Below are 20,953 nucleotides of genomic sequence, written 5' to 3'. Positions count from 1 at the left end.
GAGGTTGAATACCAGCTCGTAGGTTATGTTATTAGTTCAGTAAATTGAAAGAAAGGCATGAGCTAACGGAGTAACTCTGGGAATGAGAGGGAAAGGTAGAAGGCTTATTAGCTCTGGGAGAATAGAAACCACGTCATATTTGCTCAGTGTCACTTCCTTCAGCCCCAAAGCATTTATTAAGTCTGCGGTAGGTGCTTGCCAAGTTCTAAAAGATTTGTAGTTTGGGAATGCTTTGTTCCACCCCAGCTGAGAGCTGTGTCTGATGGAGGGTGGTTGGGGTCATAAGAAAAGCTGAGAATCACAGCTGTCATCTTGAGCTTAATACAGAAGGCAGAGACCTTCAGGACCTTAATTTTAAGAAAAAAAAAAAATCTTCTCAAATTCAGTGACTGAGTAGAGGCATGCTCAGTGGTTAAGAAGCAGTAAGTCCTTTTAAGCATGGAACAATTAAAAGAAATAAGTAAAAATTTATAAATGACTTTTAAAAATAGAATTAAGATTTAAATAGTAAGTAGTTTTGGATAAGAGTTAAATTTTCAACATAAAGTTAAATTCTCATTTTATAGAACACATTAGAACCAAGATTTTTCCAAAAATGAATCTTCTGGAAAAATTTAGCCTCAGTATTTCATTGAAAAATGAAATATATTAAACTCAAGTATTGGCTCTCAAAACACTGAAACTCTACGGTACATGAATCGTTCTGGAAACATCATCAGGTCCCCTTCACCCAGCAGCCCATTATAAAGCAGGATAGCAGAGTGGTGAAGCTCTGCCCAGATTCCAGGGCCTGCCTGCCTGTGTTGGGATGCTGGCTCCTTCACTTGCTCCTCATGGGATCCTGTACACGTACTTAACCCTTGTCCTCAGTTTCCTCATCTACATAATTAGGATAATAACAGTTCCTGTTTCAGAGGATTGATATGAGGATTAAATGAGTTAATGTTTTGTATAGCAGTTAGAATAGTGCCTGGAACAGTGCCATAAAATTATAACTTTCATGATAACTGACTAGATTTATACAATGGAATTTTTTAAAAAATCCTCACCATTCTTGAAATATCTATTCACCTTAGGTACCAGCAGTTGTATAGAGTAACAAAAAGGTGATTTTTGTTCTTTCTGTTTTATGGTTTTTAAAATATTTTTAAACACTTTCTAAACTGTATAATGTCATTAATTATCTGCTGTGGTTTCCATATTGTCCTACCATGTCAAAGTGTATTTAGACACCAATAAGCTTGGATAAAAATACATTGGTGGAAAATTGCCCCAAAATAAGTTGGTAACCCTAATAAGCAGTTTATGTAGTCTGGGTAAGGTACCAACTAGGTAATAAGTCTATTTTTACTTGACATCAGTACCAATTATCAAGGAAAGGTATATTCAGACACAAATAAAACTCAGTACTGATGCTGAATTTAGAAGCAAAGTTAATTTCAATAAAAACTGAATGTGGAAAAAATGAGTACCTGGAAGCACAGTCATTCCAAAGTTTGCTGGTCAGTGGAAAAGCTGCACTCCAAAACCCCGAGGAATGAGGAGGATGAGGAGCAGAGATGGAGGGAATGAATGTATATCAAATGCAAACTATGCCAGGGCTTGACGGAGGCCATCTTAACTGATGCTCATGTCAGATCTATCCTCAACGAGGCCTGAAGGCATAGATTGCTTATTGCTTCTATATGTATCTTGCCCAGTTGAACATTCTAAATGTTAGTTACTTAAAAGTTACTTAAATGTTACTTAAAAAGTTGTATCAATGTTACACATCTGCTTTTATGTCCTTTGTATAATCCACTTTGATTTGGATGGAGATAGTCTAGAGAAGGCTACTGTGGAATTCAGGTGAGGGGTGTCCAGGGCCATGATAACCATGGGGATGGAGAAAGTGGACATATTCCAGAAGTAATTAGGGAAAATAACTCAGAGATAAATTAAACGTGAGATGGGGAATTGAGGAAGAAAGAGGAAACAAATAAATTTCCTGGGATCTGGTGTAGGCCATTATTGAGTGGGGGTCATTCTGGGAGGATGGTTGAGGATGAGGTGAGGTGGGGGGACATGAGTTCGGTTTAGGACTGAGAAAATCCAACTGGAAATGTCCAATGGATGTATGTACCTGAAGCTTAGGAAAGAAATCTGTGCTGAAGGGACATATGGCGGTGTCAGAATATAAATGGTAATTAAGGCAATGAGAGTAGTTAGGGAATTTATTCTAAGAAGTTATTGTGGAGTGTGGGCTCAATTTTTCTCAACAAACATTTCAGTCATCTCCATTTAGTCTCTGGTACGAGGATCCTTCACATAAACTTAGATTAACATCTGGACCAAGCTAAGTATTATAGTTTTTGGTACCCAGAGCAGACTAAATCAGGTAAGCATAGACATTAGAATTCTGAGTTCTATTTTAAGGAGGCATAACATACATTAGCATATATTCGTCTGAACTTGTTTATATATCTAGGCTATATATGTATTTAAGAATGTGTGCATAATACAGTTTATAATGGGTACAATGATTTGATAATAAGCATAATAACAAGTAACATTTATTTTTAAAAACACAAACTGCTCAATAAAAGCATTTTAAGCAATTTAACACTAGCACAAGATTTGAAGGCTGTGAGAAAAGGAATTAGAAAGAAATTCACTTAAGGCTAAGATGCCTCTGGCATCTGATCGTCAAAAGACTAAGGCTAACTAGAAAAGAAGAGGAAAGACAAAGAGCCTTGGTCACCTGTGTTTTGAGTCTGGAGTGGAGCTTGTGGTCTGACAACCAAGGGTGCTTGAGAGCTTCACTTGCACTTATTCTCCAACTAAAGGAAATTCAGAAGGTCATTAGTGGGAATGCACCAAATGAGGCCTGCCTATGCCATTCAACCTCAGCTCTGGCCACTGCCTTTGGAAGACTAGGTGCCAAATGTCAAATTCACAGTTAATGCTGCCTTCTCTGGAATTGTTATCAGTGTTGTGTTACCATTTTATCCAACCAGGGTAACAACATGGCTTGTTAGACAAAGTAAGGCAAAAAATTTAAAATCTTTGTTAATGACTGAACATATACTTTCAAATATAAGTAACCGCTCTTGATGTAATGTCTAAGCTTTATAAATTGAACTTCTGTCAGTCAGTTAAAGAATAAATGTATATTTATTATTATAAGAACAGAATGCTACAACGATTCTTGATGATTGCAAAAGCAATTTATGTATTAAAACTGTTGAATAATGTGTATTTACTAACTTTTGAGTTAAGAAGTTTTGAACAGTTACCGTATTTTGCCTTGTATAATGAGCAACCATGTTTTTGGTCCAAACTTTCAGAGAAAAAAATCTTTTGTTTTAATTTTTTAATTCAAATTTTTATTTGTTTACATTTAGGTACTTGTTTTTTATTATAAGGAATTTTAGCATTTATTTTTTAATATATTATGGTTTAAGGAATTTTATGTACTGGTAACAAATTTACCATATTTACGCATCATAGAAGGCCAAGAACTCTTTGTTGTTCCAAGTTCATCGTAAGTTCAACAAAACTGATGATCGTATTCCAGGGTATTATATTGCATATGGATGTTGTTATTGATTTCTAGAGTTACACTTTTAACTTATAAATATAGATGAAAGAATTAAAAACATTTATATAGATACAGAATTAGTACTACCCATGTATAATGAGCATCCTTATTTTTCTCTCACAAATTTGGGCCAAATAGTGCACATTATACATGGCAAATCCAGTAAATAGAGAAATAGGTGGAAAATTAATGTAAGTTGAGAGAGAGAGTATTTTATGCTCTATGATAGTGGGATTCGGCACTGGCCTTAGTTTCATCAAGTATTGACTTGAGTACCTAGCCAGTTGTCATTCCGCCCAAATGTGTATTTGTTGCTCCTTTGGTATTAATGAAAGCCACAGACTGAGGGAGCAGGCAGGACGTGGGGGCTGGAGCCCAACAGGCCTGGCTCTGCATCTGCCCTGAGGAGCTGTGTGACTGCTTCATTGCTCTCAGCCGCAATGTCCTCATCTATAAAATAATGGTGATAATATCCATATGCCACAGGATATCCAGATGATTAAATCAGAGAACACATAAAAGTGTTCGGATAACATTATTTTGTTCAGTGTCATTTCCTTATAATGATGAGAAGAAAAATTGATTCCAGCTGGGGCCACTGTCCTTGTGGAATGTGCACTCTCTCCCCATGTTTACACGAGTTTTCTTTGTGGACTCCGGTTTCCTCCCATATCCCAGAGATGTGCACATGAGGTGAAATGGCATGTCCACACTGTCCCCAACTGAGTGACTGTGGGTGTGTGTGAGTGGCTCTGTGATGGAAGGTGTCCTGTCCAGGGTGGGGCCTGCCTGCACCCTGAGCTGCCAGGATGGGTTCAGGCCAACTGGGGTCCTACACTGGAATAAGTGGGGTGGAAAAAAATGATCTTACTAATTTTTAGTAATTTTTCTTACTATATGTATAACTCACCTTTATTTTTGGTGTTTTAGATCATTACGTATAAGTTTGGTGATGTTTTTGTGACCAGAAATTTGTCATAGGAACTTAACTCTTGTTTATATCAATTAGCCTGTGGTTAAGTTTGGTTTAGTTATACATCATTTTGCTTAAAGTCAGTTTCCAAGAACCTATCCATGTTAAGTGAGGACTTACTGTATCTGTAAAATAGTTTCTCAGTAAATGTGTATTTCTCATCCACCAAAGATTTGATAGAGTTAACCTTTTCCATCTGTTCTCTGCCTGGCATTAAGTATTGTATAAATAATAATAACAGTATTAAACATACTGTTTATAATAAACAGTATTAAAGATAAAACCAAAGTCTGTTCATGGCCCCTCCTCTCAGACTGAGACCTCCAGCCTGGCTAAGTCCTCCTTCCCACTTTAGGACTCAGTTCTGGCCCTTTTCCATATACTCTGTCTTTGCATGAACCACATTGTATTGTAGCTTTTTTAAAATACCTATCTTTTCTATTAGCTCATGAGTTACCTAAAGGCAGGGACTGGGTTTTCTACAACTGTTCTCAATGCCCAAGACACATTTCCTGGCAGATGGTAGATAATTAATTAATTGCTTGAGGAAAAGTGCCTCCTGTGTGTCAGGCACTGAGCCACACCCATTACCCATGTTGTTTCTTTATCACCCTCCTCCATGGCACCCTCCTATGTATTGGTTCATGGTCATGTTTATTAATAACTCAAAAGGCATAAAGATGATGAAATAATAAAGCAAATATTGTTGTCCCTGAGAATCTTAAATACTATCTACTGTAGTATGTCTTAGACATAAAACCATCTAAAACTGTGTGTGACAGGTTAAGGGCAGTGTCCATTTCCTGTCCATAATTCTAAAATGCAAGCCCGTATATATCAACATCACTCTTTACCCACCGAATTTTGAATTATTGTGGTCTTAGCATGACAGAAAACAGAAGACCATGTAATGCATAACAAACAGTTAAGTGATGGCTTTGCGGGAAGGTCAGCTTGTGTTTGATTATAAGTCCTCCCACTTACTAGCTGTATGACCTTGGGCAAACTACTTAGAGAGAGTCTCATCCATAAAATAGTAATGATAATTTCTAGCTCATGGAGTTGGGTGAGGATTGAAAAAGATCATGTCCATAAAGGACTTGGAACAGTCTGACCCATTCTAGGTTCTCAAATGAAATGATAGTTAAGTCTACAGCTACACAGAGCTATATATGTGCTTTGTAGATGTGAAAGGCATCATGGAAATAACTTATCCCAAACCCTTCATTTAGAGGGTGAGTCCACTGACGCCCAGCATGAGCCCCTAATTGCTAGAGCTTTATTGCAAAACGCAGAAGGAGGGGAGTTTCTGCTGCCCCATTCAGACTCATGACCAGAGCAGTCCAAGATATACGTAAGTTGGATCAAGAGCGTCAAACTCATCCTATTTACAACCTTGCACAGGCATCAGAGATTTCACTGAGGGACTTCAGTAGTTATCTGATAAGAATTCTAATGATCCCGGAAGTGGGCGGCCCCACTCTTATCCTTACTGCTTCCAGAGCCCAGAAGGAACTTGGGTTACCTCTTCTCCTTAATCAGAAGCTTGGAGATGAACTCCTTGGCCTCCTCTGAGATATTCTGAAATTCTTCCTCCTCTAAATCCCACCTGCAGGCCAGGATGTTGTTCAGGGTCTCAGCATCGTTATCGCCCAGGAAGGGGGACAAACCACTAAGTCTGTAAGACACAGTGTCCAGAGTGATTATTTTTTAAACAGCTTCAAACCCTTTATTGATAGGTTGCTTTTTTGGTTCTGTCATTTAAAACTGAAAGAAAGCAAATAACCTAATAATTAAACATAATTTTATAATAGATTTTTACAATGAATAAGATGCTTACTTCCCCCACCCCAACTCCTGAATAAATAACTACAGCAATGATGGCAGCACCTGTTCTTGAATATGAATCTCAAAGACTAATACAACTTCTCTTTAAAGCATTTACAGCTGGTAAAAATCTGCCATATGCTGAGAGGGCCAACACCAGGACTGTCGCCTCTGAGGAGTGAGGCTAACATTAGTCATTTAGGAGATCAGGACACAAAGGTTTGGCTTTTCTTTTCTTTTCTTTTTTTTTTTTTTTTTTTTTTAGTTACTTTTGAGGCATTGGATGATATTGTAGCTGTTCAAATGATTAGTGAAAAAGACATACATTTACTTTTTCAGATGATGTGCTGGGAAAGAATTTACTCCTTTCACCCACAGGATTCAATAGAGCCTAGAAAGTAACTGAATATGGTACAGTGTTATTTATTTTTAAAGGACCTAAATTGGGGCTTTTATGCAAAATAGCAAAACCTTTTAGAATATGCATGATGATTGAGAATGTCAGAAAGATCTGCTTACAGCATATAGGCAATTACCCCCACACTCCACATGTCCGTGGGAAAGGAAACAAAATCATAGTTCACAACTTCAGGGGCAAGAAATTCTGGGGTTCCAAAGTTCACCTTCAGCTTCTCTCTGGGCTTGTATCTGAAATTTAGGAGACAAGTGAAGGGATGGAGAATGTCAATCAAAAATCATGGAAATTGAAATGATGCAGTATATAAGACAAAAAAAGCTTCAGCCAGACAACAAATTTAAAATAAATAGACTTTAAAAGAAATCACATATTTAAAACTTAGTGTCAAAATTTGTGAAGAAGCCCTAGGAGTTTTAAGTCATCATTCATACAGTAAAACCTTAATAATCTGAAACAGTTGTAACAAAAGCCACTCAGAATAATTAGAAACATGAATTACAGAATATGAAAAAAGAAAAAAGAGAAAGAAAAAGTAAAAACTGACACGATCCTTGACATGTCAATGTATTGAATGAGCCCATCCTAATGAAGAAATGCAATGCAATAGTTTACATCTATTTTATATTCACCATTAATGTGCTCTTTGTCCCCTTAAAAACCTTACATGTGCCAGGACCCTTTGCAATCTTGTTTACGCTATTAATTTTTTTTTAACTAAATCTTCTCTTTACAGATGGAACAAATATAAAAGACTAAGACAAACTCTTACAAATTCAAAATTAATGTTTTCAAATTTAATAACTTCATTGTATTAAGTTTTAATTTTTTCTTGCATGCACTATAGAAACTTCTGAACATTCAAATCCCACAGTCAGCAATGTAAAGCTGAAACATTTGTTAAGTTAAATGTAAATGAGGGTATGAAACCAAAGGATATAACAGATTTATCTTTGCAAAGAAAGAGCACCCATCATGCTACCTAACTCCATTCATACACCTATTAATATGTTCAAATAGGCATACCTTCTGGCCAATCCGAAATCAATAATTTTTATTTGTTTAGCATCCCGATTCACACACAGGATATTCTCAGGCTGCCAGTAGAAAGAGACATATTAGCAATGAAAACAACCATCATTCACTCAAATTGTCCTCGAACCACAACTGAAAATACAAGGATGCTCAGGAAAAACATATCAGGCCTTTCACTTTGGGTCTGGCTTGTCTGTGTGGGTATTTTCTCCTTTAATTATGTGATAGATGAGGTTGTGGGTACCATGCCAACCCTGCGTTACCCTGCCTGTTCCTCTCCCTGGTTCTGCAGTTTACCATGATGTGAGTTCAGGCAGAGGCCTCCTTGAGGGAAGAAAGAGAGGGGTTGCTTCAGTGCTTTTTAAATGCACTGGTGAAGGCCGTCTCAGACTTGACATCTGCCCCCCTAAAATTATTAAGTATGAATTTCCCCTTCTTGGGGGAATATTTTTCCCAAGGATTTATGAGTTCCAAGAGAAATGGCCTGATTCATGTAAACGGCCACACTGAATATGCAATGTAATGTGAACACTACTGACCTCCAGATTTTCCTTTGTGATTAGTCTAGGGAAAGTCATACGTCAAAGGGAAGGCTTTCCCTCGTTCATTCTTCATTCTCTGCAGTTCCAAAGTTTTACTCAGTTTGGTCTCAATGCCTAAAACACTTTCTGCAGGTTCCCTTGGAGTTTGACTCTGGGAAGATTTTGCCCTGCCAATCTGACAATCTTGGGGTGAAGAGGGAAAAATGTAGATAGTAGCATTGCAGCTTAGTGTTTATACAATGTCTGACAAGTGTACCTACATTTGTTGGGACAGAAAAACTGCAGTCAGAGAAATATAAGAGATTTGATTTAAAGTTAAGGCCATCCATAAAAGATAAAATTTTCAACAAATTGCCTAGAATTCTCAAGCTCTAATCTTGACTCTTCTCTGAGAGTTGAGGGGCATTAGCTGAGTTGTTGAAGCCCCAGGATCCCATGTCCCATCCTTTAGGTGCTATCCTGGCTGCCCCCCACCCACACACACATCTGTCTGGATGGAGAGGAGGCTCCCATGAGATCAGAAACTCAGGAACACTCTATGAAATGACATAGTGTCCTTATCAATATTCAATAGGCTGTCTGGTTGCACATAATGTCTTTGGAAGCTCTTTTCTAAAATAGCTCTAAAACAAATGTCTATAAGTAAAAGCTACTTATAGAGAAGTGGGTGCTATATAAGAACATTTGGTTTTATGCTTAAATAACTGATCAATCATGTATAAAGCTGTCCAGTTGTCAAAGAATACTATGTCATAAAAAAAAATTGTTTGCAGAATGTAAAGAAACAGCTTTGAGGTCACTTCAAAAGGTTAATTTTTTTCTAATTATGAAATTAAAGCATAATCATTAAACGAGACTTGTAAAACACAGAAAAATATAAAGTGGACCACTTTTAAGTCACCTCTAATTTCCTCTACATAGTGACAAGCACTAAATATTTTTGGCCCTTTTCCTCCCAAGGAGCTTTCTAAAAGGGATGAGTGGTCCTTAATGACCCATCCAGCTGTCACCTTTATTATTATCTTTACATACAAGCCATAACTAAAATTACCCATTACAAGTCCTCAATCAACATTATGAAGCCACATATGGAGTTGTTTGACTTATGATAGGCCAGGCCCTAGTTCCAGTTGCCAGTCAAATCCCTTTAGGGATATCTGTAGAATATCTACACTCAATGAAATGCTCCATGAAAATACGCATTATCAAACTCAGTTCAGAGCCAAGGGCTTTGCTAATGATTTTTAACCTCTCACTTTGCCATTTTATACACCACTTCCTCCTGCCCTGTGTATGTGAGAGGCAATGTACATAAACCAAGACGGTGAAGAAAGCCAAGTTATAGGAAGAGAGGCCCATGGAAAATTATTTGAGGAAGTTAAATTCATTTAGCTCTATAATCCCTGATGACTTGCAGTAGGTGGTATTTTATATAGAATTTTATCTCACTGCCATGCTGTGCAAACAGGGAAATAAGAAAATGATTGAGCCACACAAGAAGATGAACTTTATGATTCTTAACCCCAATAGTAGAGCTAGTCAGACTTACAGGGCCTGGGCCTTTCATTGGTTGTTACTAGGTATAGTCCAATTCTAGAGACTTCGTAATGGGAGAGAGATCAAAAAGGAAGAGTCGTTAAATAAGAGAAGAAAGGAAGGCATCTCAGCTCCTGGCTGCTCACAAAAGCTTTCCACCATTTCCAGCATGGTGTCCAGTCCCACTCCCACTACCCTTTCCTGTTCCTTAGTATTTCAGCACTCTCTGGCTGCTCCATATCCCATTCTGCTATAGTTTTCTCCTCAGTGCTCTAGCATGACAATAGAAAAACAAATCCCTAAAGTCCAGAGCCTCCTGAAAGAATTTTAGGGGAATGTTGGGGACTCTTGGAGAGCTGGAAAGTTTGGCTACTACCAGGGTATTTTCAGTTAGTTAAAATTCTCCCACCTACTTTCCCTAATAATGACAGGGACACAAGGATGCCATGGTGGTGGTGGTGGTGGTGGTGGTGGTGGTGGTGGTCGTGGTGGTGGTGGTGGTGGTGGTTTTAATCCTAAACTTTTAGGGAAGCCATCTCCCACATGGATTCCTTTCACACAGGCATGTTACAAGAATCTGAATAGTAATCCGTAAAGAAGGAGACATGAAAATATTAGGGCATGACAGAAGTTGGGAGTGGGGGTATGAGGTTAAGAATCTAGGTTTTTATTAACTCCTGAATATGTACCTAGTGACACTATCAATTTCCCAAGCTGGTGTATAGTACCTGACAGGGTCCTTTGATCCACACAAGGGCGGAGGTTGGGATACAAACCATGCTCTACCTTCAGGTCCAAATGGAGAATATACATCTGATGCATGTATCGTATCCCCTCGCATATCTGCTTGATGAACAGGATGGAATCAAACTCAGTCAGATTATAGTTGTCATCAATGATCCGGTCAAACAGCTCACCGCCATCCACACTACAGAGAGAAGAGGAGTGAAGTCCTGAGTCATTCCTTAATCAACACATTTTTCTTGTGGCAGCTTGGTGTTTAGGCTCCTCTAACTCTTCCAACAGAGGTGTATGCATAGTTATTTCTCTGCCTTCTTTGCTATCTCAGTTAGATGACTCTTAGGTTGAAGGACCTTGTCTCAGCTACCATCAATTTCACAAATGGCAAGTCTCAAAACCCCATTTATCCAGTGGCTACAGCTCGGAGTGAGTCCACATCTGCCATTTTCTAACATGTATGGAAGATAAAAAGAATTTTAAGAAGGTAGGGAGGGGAATTCCAAACACCAAGTGAGGGTTAGACAGGATCTCTTCAGACTAATTTCAGTGATAAAATGCTTCTATGTGGCTAATGCTAGATATTTAGTATTCGAAATTCCTTATTGAACAATGATAAACAAAACCCAAAATGAAGAAAAAATGAACTGAATCGCAATACTGATTCTGCGTTAGTTATATTCACTTTCTAACTAAACGTTTTTATAAAGGTGATTTTAAATGGAAGTTCCTTAGCCGTAACTAGTAAGAGTTTGACATGAACTCTGTATTAGTGATTAAGTTGAAAGTGAAATGTAGTTCAAAAATCACTTTCCTCCAGGTTAACCAGAATAATATTTAAACTGGATTTTTGACAGTATAACTTACATATAAAGTTAGATCTATGTTGTCATTCTCCTTCTTATTAATAAAATCATATATGGAGATGTCTATTTCTAAGTAATTTCCTTCCTGAAACTGATTGTCTCATACACACAAGTCAGAATCATTGGTGCACCAAGAGTGTGTTTAGCAACTTCTGAGGCAGGACAGAGCTGCACCCCACGGTCACGGGTGCTGCGGGACTCTCTGGATGTGTGTGCAAGCTTTGCGGGGAAGCGGAAGAGAGAGCAGGAGGGCACACATACTACTCCATGACCAGGACAATGTCATTCTTAGACTCGAAAGCATCGTAGAGCTGTATGAGGTTCACGTGATCCAGCTGGTTCATGACCGTGATTTCATTCTTTACTTCATCCTGAGAAGAAGGAAAGAGGCTTAGTGAGGTGAAGAGAACAGCAAGGAGAGATCCACACTCACCGCCTTTACCTTATCCTTCTTGCCTCTGGTCTTGATGATCTTAGCCGCCAACTTCAAACCTGTTGCTTTTTCTTCACACTTGTGAACCTGGCCGAAGCGCCCCCTGACAAAGAAGAGGATGAGGTGCAGTGTGAGATTCTGTCCCCCACCAGGACCCAGCTTCAGCCACTGCCAAGTGGACAAGGAAGTTTCCCGGGGCATTTCTTTTTGTGAGTTTGAATAAGCAAACCTATTGGTGCATCTACTCTAACCAATAAACTTCTATGACAGTGTCAAGGTTTGGTCTGTGTGTCACCAGCATCAGAATCACCTGGAGGGGGGTGGGTTACAAGGAACACATGTTTCCTGGCCGCACTCCAACTCTACTGAGACAGGAATCTGGGATGAGGCCCCAGAATCTGCATTTCACAATGTGCCTTGGGTAATTCATATGCACCCTAAAATTTGAGAACATCTGTTAAAGAAAAAATAGAATTGTTCTGAATACACACTCGTATGAATGTAATAAGTGAGGCTTTGTAAGCATGTGAAAAATACAGGTTATGAATCAGGCACATCAAATTATTTTTGGAAACTGCATATAAATAAATAAGAAGTAATGACAATATTGCATATAGACACATATAATCAAAACACATATCACATAATCATCTGTGAGTTTTTTAACATTTCAGCTTGGACATAAACTTATATATACTTTGTCAGACAGCTTCTGACAAATGCAATCACACACAAAAAAGCACACCCTTGTGAACAATTTTTAAATTTGCTTGCTTACTTTGATTCCTGATTGAGTAAAATAGAACACAGGGAGCAGCCTGTGCAATGGCGGCTATCACGGCAGGAGTGACGGGAATGCTTCCCTAACAACATCATGCACCTAAGGCTACCACATTCCTAAAGGACTGCAGAGGTGAGGGTCCTGGCACCAAATGGAGGAAGGGTGGTGATTGCCACCCCATCCCATTCAACTCAACTACACACCTCAGGGCAGAAGCAGATGGGTTCATAAACAACCAAGTGATGACTTCAATTGCAAACACCGTTCCAGATTAACCTCTTTACTGGAGCACATGAACACAGCCCCCAGCACCTTGTGTGTGGCTGCTTGTGGGGACAGAGCCCCAAAAAGCAGTTTCCAGGCTCTCGGCCTCACATAGAAAGCTGCTGGCTCAGGTAGTAAATGGCCATCAACTGTGATTGGATGGCCATCCACTGTGGCTAGTTGGCCGTCAGCTGTAACCAGTGAGCCATTGGCCACTAATATAACTGCTGTGGCTGCGCTAGCAAAAAATGGGGGCTAGCAAGAAGATGGCGGCTGAGCTGGCAAAAGCGGATTGCAGAGAGGCAGATGCTGCCAGAGAGAATATAGTGATATGACTCCCCTACTTATGGCTCCGTGGGTGTTCCTTTTTGGCCTCACCATGTCCTGCGTTCTTATGTGGGGAGAGGGAGCAGAGACCCTGCAGGCCGCCCCGCATGACACTGCTGACTAAGAAAATCCTTTTTCCTCTTAATTATCAAAGGCCCCCAGAACTGCTGGGCCCAGCAGAGGTGTCACATGGCTGTTTAACTTTAGGACTATCTCACTGTCTCTCCCAAATGAGTTGCTCTGCAAGTGCCTTGAATGATTAGGCCACCCCCCAGTATTCCTGCTTGTCCTCCATACTGACAGCCTCATGCTAGTTGAGTATATTGAGTAGGGATTATAAATACACTAGAGACCACAGGTTGGGAGATGAACCCCAGAAAAATTCAGGAGCCTGCCTCCGCAGGCAGGTCTTTTGGGACCCAGTGATCCTTGGCAAGTTGTATTATCTCTGCCAAGAGTGAAAAATAATTTGCTACATCTAGACTCTCTTATTACTAGACAGAAAGTACTCCTGTTGATGATCACTTTGCATCTTAAGGCAATAATACACATTTGATTGTGCTCCTCTAACTTATTTACTGAGTGAGTTATAGCTGCCAGTTTTGAGTGGAGTCCAGACAGGAGATGCCCAGCAGGTGGTCCACCCTGCGATGTGACCAATGCTGCCCAAAAGGGAGTCATTGGTGAACCTTCACCTGAAACACAGCACAAACCCTACGGATTGTTTCAAAGCCTCTTCTGCCACAGGTACTCTTCTTTAGAGAAACAGTTGCTGGTTTGTCACTGAACTTCCTGAAGACCCAAATACGCTGCTGCAGGCAGTAAAACTTCAGACTCACACGGTATTTATTCAGGTTTCAGAATTCCCATTTCTCCCTCAGCCCATCCTCAGTTTCGAGGAGAGTGCTTCATGATCAACCAGCTAGGGAGGAAAAAATTCAGGTGGTTCTACGTAGCAGAGGGGGAAAGAAGCATGGAATGGGAAGAGGAAGAAGGGGCTTATACAAATACCAGCCATGCCCTCAATGGCCAGTTGCAGAAACATACATTATAGTAACTATGGATATTTTCCTATGTGCTGTTAAGTAAAATTTGTCTATATTTCTATAAATTTTCTGCTTTCTCTTCCTATTTTATATAGATATGTTGATGGCAGTAAATTTTATAATTTAGGCTTTAGACGACAAAACCCCTTAGGGGGATTGTGAGTGAAGTAGAAGAGGAACAAACATCCCCAGGAATGATCTCCTGATGGACTTGACTCTTTCTTCTTCAGGGAGAGGTTGAATTGAGATGTCCTTCAAATAAGCTATTTAGTGAAGAAAATAGCTGATTGAAATGGATAATGGTAATTAATACAATGACAACATAAATGGAAAACTAACAATAATGATGAGAAAGATTTAACACATGCCACCAGCAATATACAGTTTTAATTCATTTCTACATTTTGTTTCTCAGTATTCAAGCTTTGGAAAGCTTCTAAACTTTCTGGGGATTCACACTGTTTTCTCTCACTTTCAGACCTTACAGCATGGGAAGTAAAGCAGATAATAAATGTGGAGTTTAGTCACTGTCACCACATCAACCTTTCTGGCATGTGACAACTTTCAGAAGTGGTTAAGATCTCTTGAAATGTTTGTTTGTGACGTTTCTATTCTCAGAGGGAGACTGGCAAACATTTATGAAGGCCTCTTTATTGATCTCTTTGAAAGTTCTCATCTTTTGTTGAAAATGTGTTAAAATTGAGCATTACTTACCCTCCTAAAATTTCTGTTCTGCTCACAGTATAAAAATTGTTGACTGCTGTTTGTTTGGCTATCACAATCCGGTGATTAAATGGGGCAGGAGGAGCCTGGATGTCATCTAGAAGGTGAGAGGAAAAGAAGGGCCATCTGTTAAGCAGTCAGAACTCTTTATGGCACCAAACGTTGGGCCTCAGAGTGAAAATTTGTTCATTTAATAATAAAATAACAAGTCATCTGTTTTATTCCTGATGAGCCAAGGAATATAAATTTTCATTTCGTATTATAATCTGTGATTCATGAAAGTGACACCTGACATCTTTGAGATAGAATGTCAGGACCACTAAACTATGATTCATACCATCTTCAGGACAATTTTTAGAAATGTCAAAATAATTAAAATCTACAACCCCAATACAGTCAAATAGGTTATACTTCCAAGCCTGAGCCTATTTAAATTAAAAAATGAGAAGTAGTTTGTTCCATTATTTTTTTAAAGCACCACTGATATAGCCCATTATTTTAATTAAAGCAAAGAGAAAAAATGAAAAGTTTCTTCATGTCATTGAAATGTTTGATATTATTATATATTACTTTCCAAAATATTTTAGCTTTATTTAAGACACGTTTAAGGCACAAAGATGAATTTTTCCTGGCTGGAAATAAAACGCCCAGTAAAACTGGCTAAGTATATATTCCACAGCTCTCAAATTTCTCCCACTTTCTACCTTCTATCCTAAGTGTTTAAACTCTAATCCACCTCAGGATCAGTTCTAAAATATGCAATTACCCAATAAGATTCTTCCAGTATTCTTTTTATTTTTCCATGATTACTGCTGTTAAAATTTGCTTGCCATGACCCTATTCATTTCCTCTTTTATTCATTATTTAAACACCTATTGCATGCACCTTCTTATATGCATACCAAGGATACAAACAGAGGTGACTAATAACTTTGCTTTCAAAAATTTACATTTATGCAACATATAATTCTTGAACACTTATCTTGTGCTAGGCACTCTGCCAAGTGTTAGTGTTTTTTTCTCAATTCAGACAGTATAAATCGCCAGGAATCTGCTTTGATATGGACATTCACCATAAATATGCAGAAAAATCAAGAAGCCATGAAAGAATTCTCTTGGTGGCATTCATCTCTTCAGACCAAATGAATGAATGAATGAATGAATGAATGAGTGATCAAGTTACATACACAAATGGCATCGATACGGCATTATGTCTCCTTCAGGCTGTTAGGCTAAGTGAAATTTAGTTGGAAATGTTTGCTAGAAAGGTTAAGAAGCTTTAGAAGTCTGAAACAAAAGCCATGTCCTACCCAATGGAGTCACCAGATCTTGCTGTCTGGAGGTCTTAATTCCAGCGGACTCTAGGGGTTGGCTTTGTAAACTCCCCTGGACTTGTCTGGTTTCCTGTGTCCTTCTCAACGTGTGTCCTTCACCTGTACCTGCTACATCTATTCTGCTCTTTTTGTTGTCCTCTTTGATGAAGCACTCCTCCGCCACTCTTCGCTTACTACTGCCAATAGGCTCTGTTTGTTCAGCATTCTGCAAAATGGGTCCTATTGCTGAGTTTCCCGGGACTCCTGATGTGGAAATGGTTTTTACATTGCTGATACACCTGGAAAATAAAATTCAGCTGCAGCTCTCAAAGTTTCAGGGAGAAAAATTTCAGGCGGTCAAATTTCTTAGAACTAAAGCTTCCTTAAAATGGTGTTTAGGTGAAGGGACCTAAGCTTCATGACAGAGAGATGGCATGTCAGTGTTTGGGGATAAAATGGAGCGGTATGCTTCCCCATCAGACGAAAGCAACACGATGATGGGTGTAGGTAACTAGGATCCCAGGGAATCTCCACAGTGACTTCATTGTAACCCCGTTATTCCATTGTCCCTTTACAAAAGCACTCATTTCATGAATGCCTAACTTGATCTTTATTTTTTCACTTCCATTCCTTATAAAAGAGAGAAATGACTAAATTAAAGCATAATAAAAAGTAATAATCTCTCTGAATATTAACAGCAGTGAGAGTAAACCTTTATTGGTGAAAGAATTGACATAGTTTCAGTTTTGCAACAGCTTCAGACCTTACTGAGCACATCTTTGCAGTGATGGACTTTCTTAGTAAACAATAGTGTTTATGTTTAATTCTTGGAAAATTAGACTTCTCCATGAGTAGATTTCAAATATTTTATTTAAAAAATGAAATAAGAATGATATCTTAAGTCCCTAAAAAAGAAGACCACAGATGTTTGAATACTTTCTATTTCAAATAGATTCTGTAGCTCATCACAACATAATTTATTTTAATTGGCTACATAATTACTTGCATTTATATGTGAAACTTTGCACAGTTGAGAAAGAGTCATTTAGTAATCTACTTCTTACTCAATCTTCACAATATTTTGGGGGAATAGCCAACTTGTCATGTATAATGGGATAGGTAAACTTTTTACGAATTAGGTCTTTAACCTACAGATAAATCTGATTATTATTCAATTCTTGATCTTAGGAAGGATGTGCTCCATTTTGCTAAAACTAAGAAATTTGTACTTGATCTTTAAAAATACTGATTGATGTCAGTATTAATAATCATTATCTTTGTCATGCAGTTGGTAGGAGACATAGGAAACAATAAAATGCCTGAAAATGTCACAGGCAGGCATGAAGAAAAAATTGTGACAAGAAAACATGGCCAAGAAAAATCTACACAAGTGGGAAATTGGTTTCTAAACCATTGCTTTAAAAGCTCACTTCAGTTATCCTTTCGATATGGCCTTAAATTACAACGGCACATAGATCTACAAAAAACATAAATTGAAGATGTGTAATGCTTTAACCCCTACCTTTCATAGAACTGATCACCATTAGTTTTATCAGCATTTTGCTTTGTATTTGAACACTTGTCCAGCACTGTTTCATTTGCAATAGATGACTCTCCATTTCTGTCAGGTTCTCTTTCACTAGTATCTTCCTTAGAATGAAGCCCATTTTTCTCTCCTTTGAACACTGGACATGCGTTTTTATCCACAATGGCTTGCTTATCATCTCCAGCACTATTATTTTCTTGTCTATTCAGTCTCTCTGTGCATGAAATATCTCTCCCATCTGTATTTTCTCTTGGCTCCATGGTCTTCCTTAGAGCAAAATCTTCTACTTCATCTGGAGGTCTTTCTGTATGAAATGTGGCAAAACTTCCCTGAACTAGAGAGGACTTGGTCTTCTCAGCATTTTTCCTGATGAGTTTATTAACCTTTTCTTTCTCAGAGGAAGGCTGGTCCTTCTGGGAAGATCTCTCTAAAAGCCATCATAGGACACAAAATATTTTAATGGCGGATGTACGTGATCAGCATAATTTTGGCTTCACATAATGGCATCTCTATTCAGGTTTGTCTTTATCAGCAGATAGAAGCTTTTGAAAACCAAAGTTGAAGTGAACATGACCAATTGATTGACAATTGGGTTTCCAAAGATTTTCTAGTTTGTAACTAGTAGGACCCAAAGCCAATCAAATAAAGGTATTCAAACAGCATTTCTCCCGATATGGGGCTTTCTCAATGTGTAACTTCCTCTGAATAAGAACAACAACATAACAGGACTTTTATAACAGAGCTTTCTTTACCCATAAATGTGTAGTTTTCTAAAGATGTTACCTGTGAAGGCCGATGTCCTTTTACCTTCGACAGGTGTCATATCCTTCAGGTCGGGGTGTGACCACACCTTCTCCTTAGCCTGTGGATATACAATGGAATAATTACAGCTACATATTACATCAGGATTTCTCAATCTCAGCAGCACTGACACTTGGGGCTGGATAATTCTTTGCTGTGAAGAATGTCATGAGCACCACAGGATGTTTCGCAGCATCTCTGACCTCTGTTTACCAGATGCCAATAGTACCCGCGCTCCCAGTTGTAACATTCAAAATGTCTTCAGAAATTGTTAAGTGCTCCCCCGCCCCACCCTGGGGATGAAATCGCCCCAGACTGAGAGCCATATATTATATGATTCAAACACAGAAGAAAAAAAGAAGTATTTAGAGGGCAGAACAGTCTGAATTAATGAAACCCTATATAGACTACAGTATTAGAAGACAAATGAACTCACTATTGTAAAAGAAATTCTGTAAAACTCTGACGTTGTTTGTAGAAGAAGGCCAATCTTCATGAATAGATTAAAGGATATTGATAATATGTAAGTCACCGTTGGCCTTCGTTTATATTGTCTTGATATGGTTCACATATAAATCAAATCAAAATGAGAGGACATTTGTGAATGGGTTTTGTAAACCAGAAAGTAGAAGACTAAAATAAGCTTTTATAAACGGAGCTTTTACGTTGCTTAGAACAGATGGCCCTTTTCCTAAGCAGATAAACATTCTTCTCACAACTAGCTTCTCTGAATTAGCTTAGCGAAACCTTTTTAAATACCTCATAAAAGGTAAACATTAGCCCAATTCACCCAAATTATCACAAATTCTAAAGTTATGCATTATAAATTAATGAAACTGTAAGGATATCCAAAGAATCGGTCTTTTTTCTTTGGCAAGAGAGCAAAATTTGCCTCAGGGTGACTTGAAAGCATGAAATGCCATGCAAGTGCAGCTCACAAATATGAAGACAAATTGCCAATGTACTTTTAAACAATCCAAAGGGCAATTTCATAGGCTCATAGCATTTCCATTTTTCAGACGGGGACCCTGAAATATGGAGGCATGTTTAGTAAATCTGTTAAAAAACAAAATTAGAGTTTATAGCCTCAGGGATTATAATTTTTTCTTTTAAGTGAAAGTGCAGGGGTGGTATATGCATACTTTTCCCTTCGTAGGGAAAAGGTCCTTCGACTTCCTCAGGCAAAGCCCTTTGCTCCCTCATCCTTTACACAGCTCGCTGCACATAGTACCCCCAAGGCTGGTGTCCCTTGCAACATTTTATTAAACATTTTTCCTTTTTACCTTAGATGGGCAAAAAGACTGATATGTCTTTGAATTCCTGGCTCTTACCTCAGAGACTGGGACATAGTGATAATGAAGATGGCGATGATGATGGCTAATACATACCAAGCACTGACTACATACCAGGTACTTTTCTAAGCATGTTACATTTTTAACTCAGGTGCAACAACAACACTTGGGGGTAGATACTATTAACTCCATTTTATAATGAAGTTGGGTAATTTTCCAGGGATACATAGTTCAGAAATGGTATAACCAGGATTCTAATTCAGTTCTCTGCTTCAGTCTGCGCTCTTAACTACCACACTTTACTGTCACTCTGGGAAAAAGGGAGATTATAGCCAAAGTAGATTGTCAATGTTTATTGAATATATCTACCACACAGGTGGCACTGCTGCAGATAAGAAAGAAGACTGAGAGAAAAGGGCATAAAATGAAAACACATTAGTAGAGTGAAGGAATGAATATTTTTTTTTATTATTTTCAGGTGCACAAGATTAAGCAAAACTTAGACGTTTACCATTTATATCCCTCACACTGTGTGAACCCCCCTCACCCTATCCACTATCCCTCTGACCTCGCACAGAGCCATTACATTTCCACTGTCTCTATAAGGAATGAATATTCATTGGTCAAAAGATTAGGATTAACATGGAAGAGAGATGAGAAAGAGAAAATTTAAGTCTGATGTTGAAAATATGTATCCAAATTAATCAGATAAGATAGTTCAACAAGTAGTTTTTCAGATATTTTATAACTTTGTCTTCTGATGCTTCTCTTTAGAAATGAAAATTCCTGGTGGATAGGCACTGTGCTTCTGGATTTATTCTGGACGGTATGAACACAATGGTAAAGCACAGATAGACTTAATAATGAAAACCGGTGTATTTCAGTCAACTTCAATCCATCAAAATAGGTAAAATTG

General features: G+C 38.4%; 1 protein-coding gene across 10 annotated transcripts in view; it reads right to left on the bottom strand.

The window, feature by feature from the left end:
* Window positions 1-20,953, bottom strand: part of MYLK4 (myosin light chain kinase family member 4) — a 106,819-nt gene that overhangs the window by 7,949 nt on the left and 77,917 nt on the right. For 5 of the 10 annotated variants that reach the window (XM_019752391.2, XM_019752393.2, XM_019752395.2 and 2 more), the window contains 11 exons: window positions 18,728-18,806; window positions 17,921-18,371; window positions 16,396-16,697; window positions 15,078-15,183; window positions 11,955-12,048; window positions 11,774-11,883; window positions 10,695-10,836; window positions 7,822-7,892; window positions 6,900-7,028; window positions 6,079-6,231; window positions 2,741-2,819 (listed from right to left, as the gene is read on the bottom strand). In XM_019752391.2, coding sequence (XP_019607950.2) covers window positions 2,741-2,819; window positions 6,079-6,231; window positions 6,900-7,028; window positions 7,822-7,892; window positions 10,695-10,836; window positions 11,774-11,883; window positions 11,955-12,048; window positions 15,078-15,183; window positions 16,396-16,697; window positions 17,921-18,371; window positions 18,728-18,806 — 1,716 coding nt within the window. The remainder of the gene's footprint in view (window positions 1-2,740; window positions 2,820-6,078; window positions 6,232-6,899; window positions 7,029-7,821; window positions 7,893-10,694; window positions 10,837-11,773; window positions 11,884-11,954; window positions 12,049-15,077; window positions 15,184-16,395; window positions 16,698-17,920; window positions 18,372-18,727; window positions 18,807-20,953) is intronic. The other 5 variants (XM_019752399.2, XM_074335313.1, XM_074335311.1 and 2 more) reach the window with 1 other exon arrangement.

This window comes from Rhinolophus sinicus, linkage group LG06, assembly GCF_036562045.2.
Source record: "Rhinolophus sinicus isolate RSC01 linkage group LG06, ASM3656204v1, whole genome shotgun sequence".
Taxonomy (NCBI): domain Eukaryota; kingdom Metazoa; phylum Chordata; class Mammalia; order Chiroptera; family Rhinolophidae; genus Rhinolophus; species Rhinolophus sinicus.
This window is presented reverse-complemented; position numbering and strand designations above follow the sequence as displayed.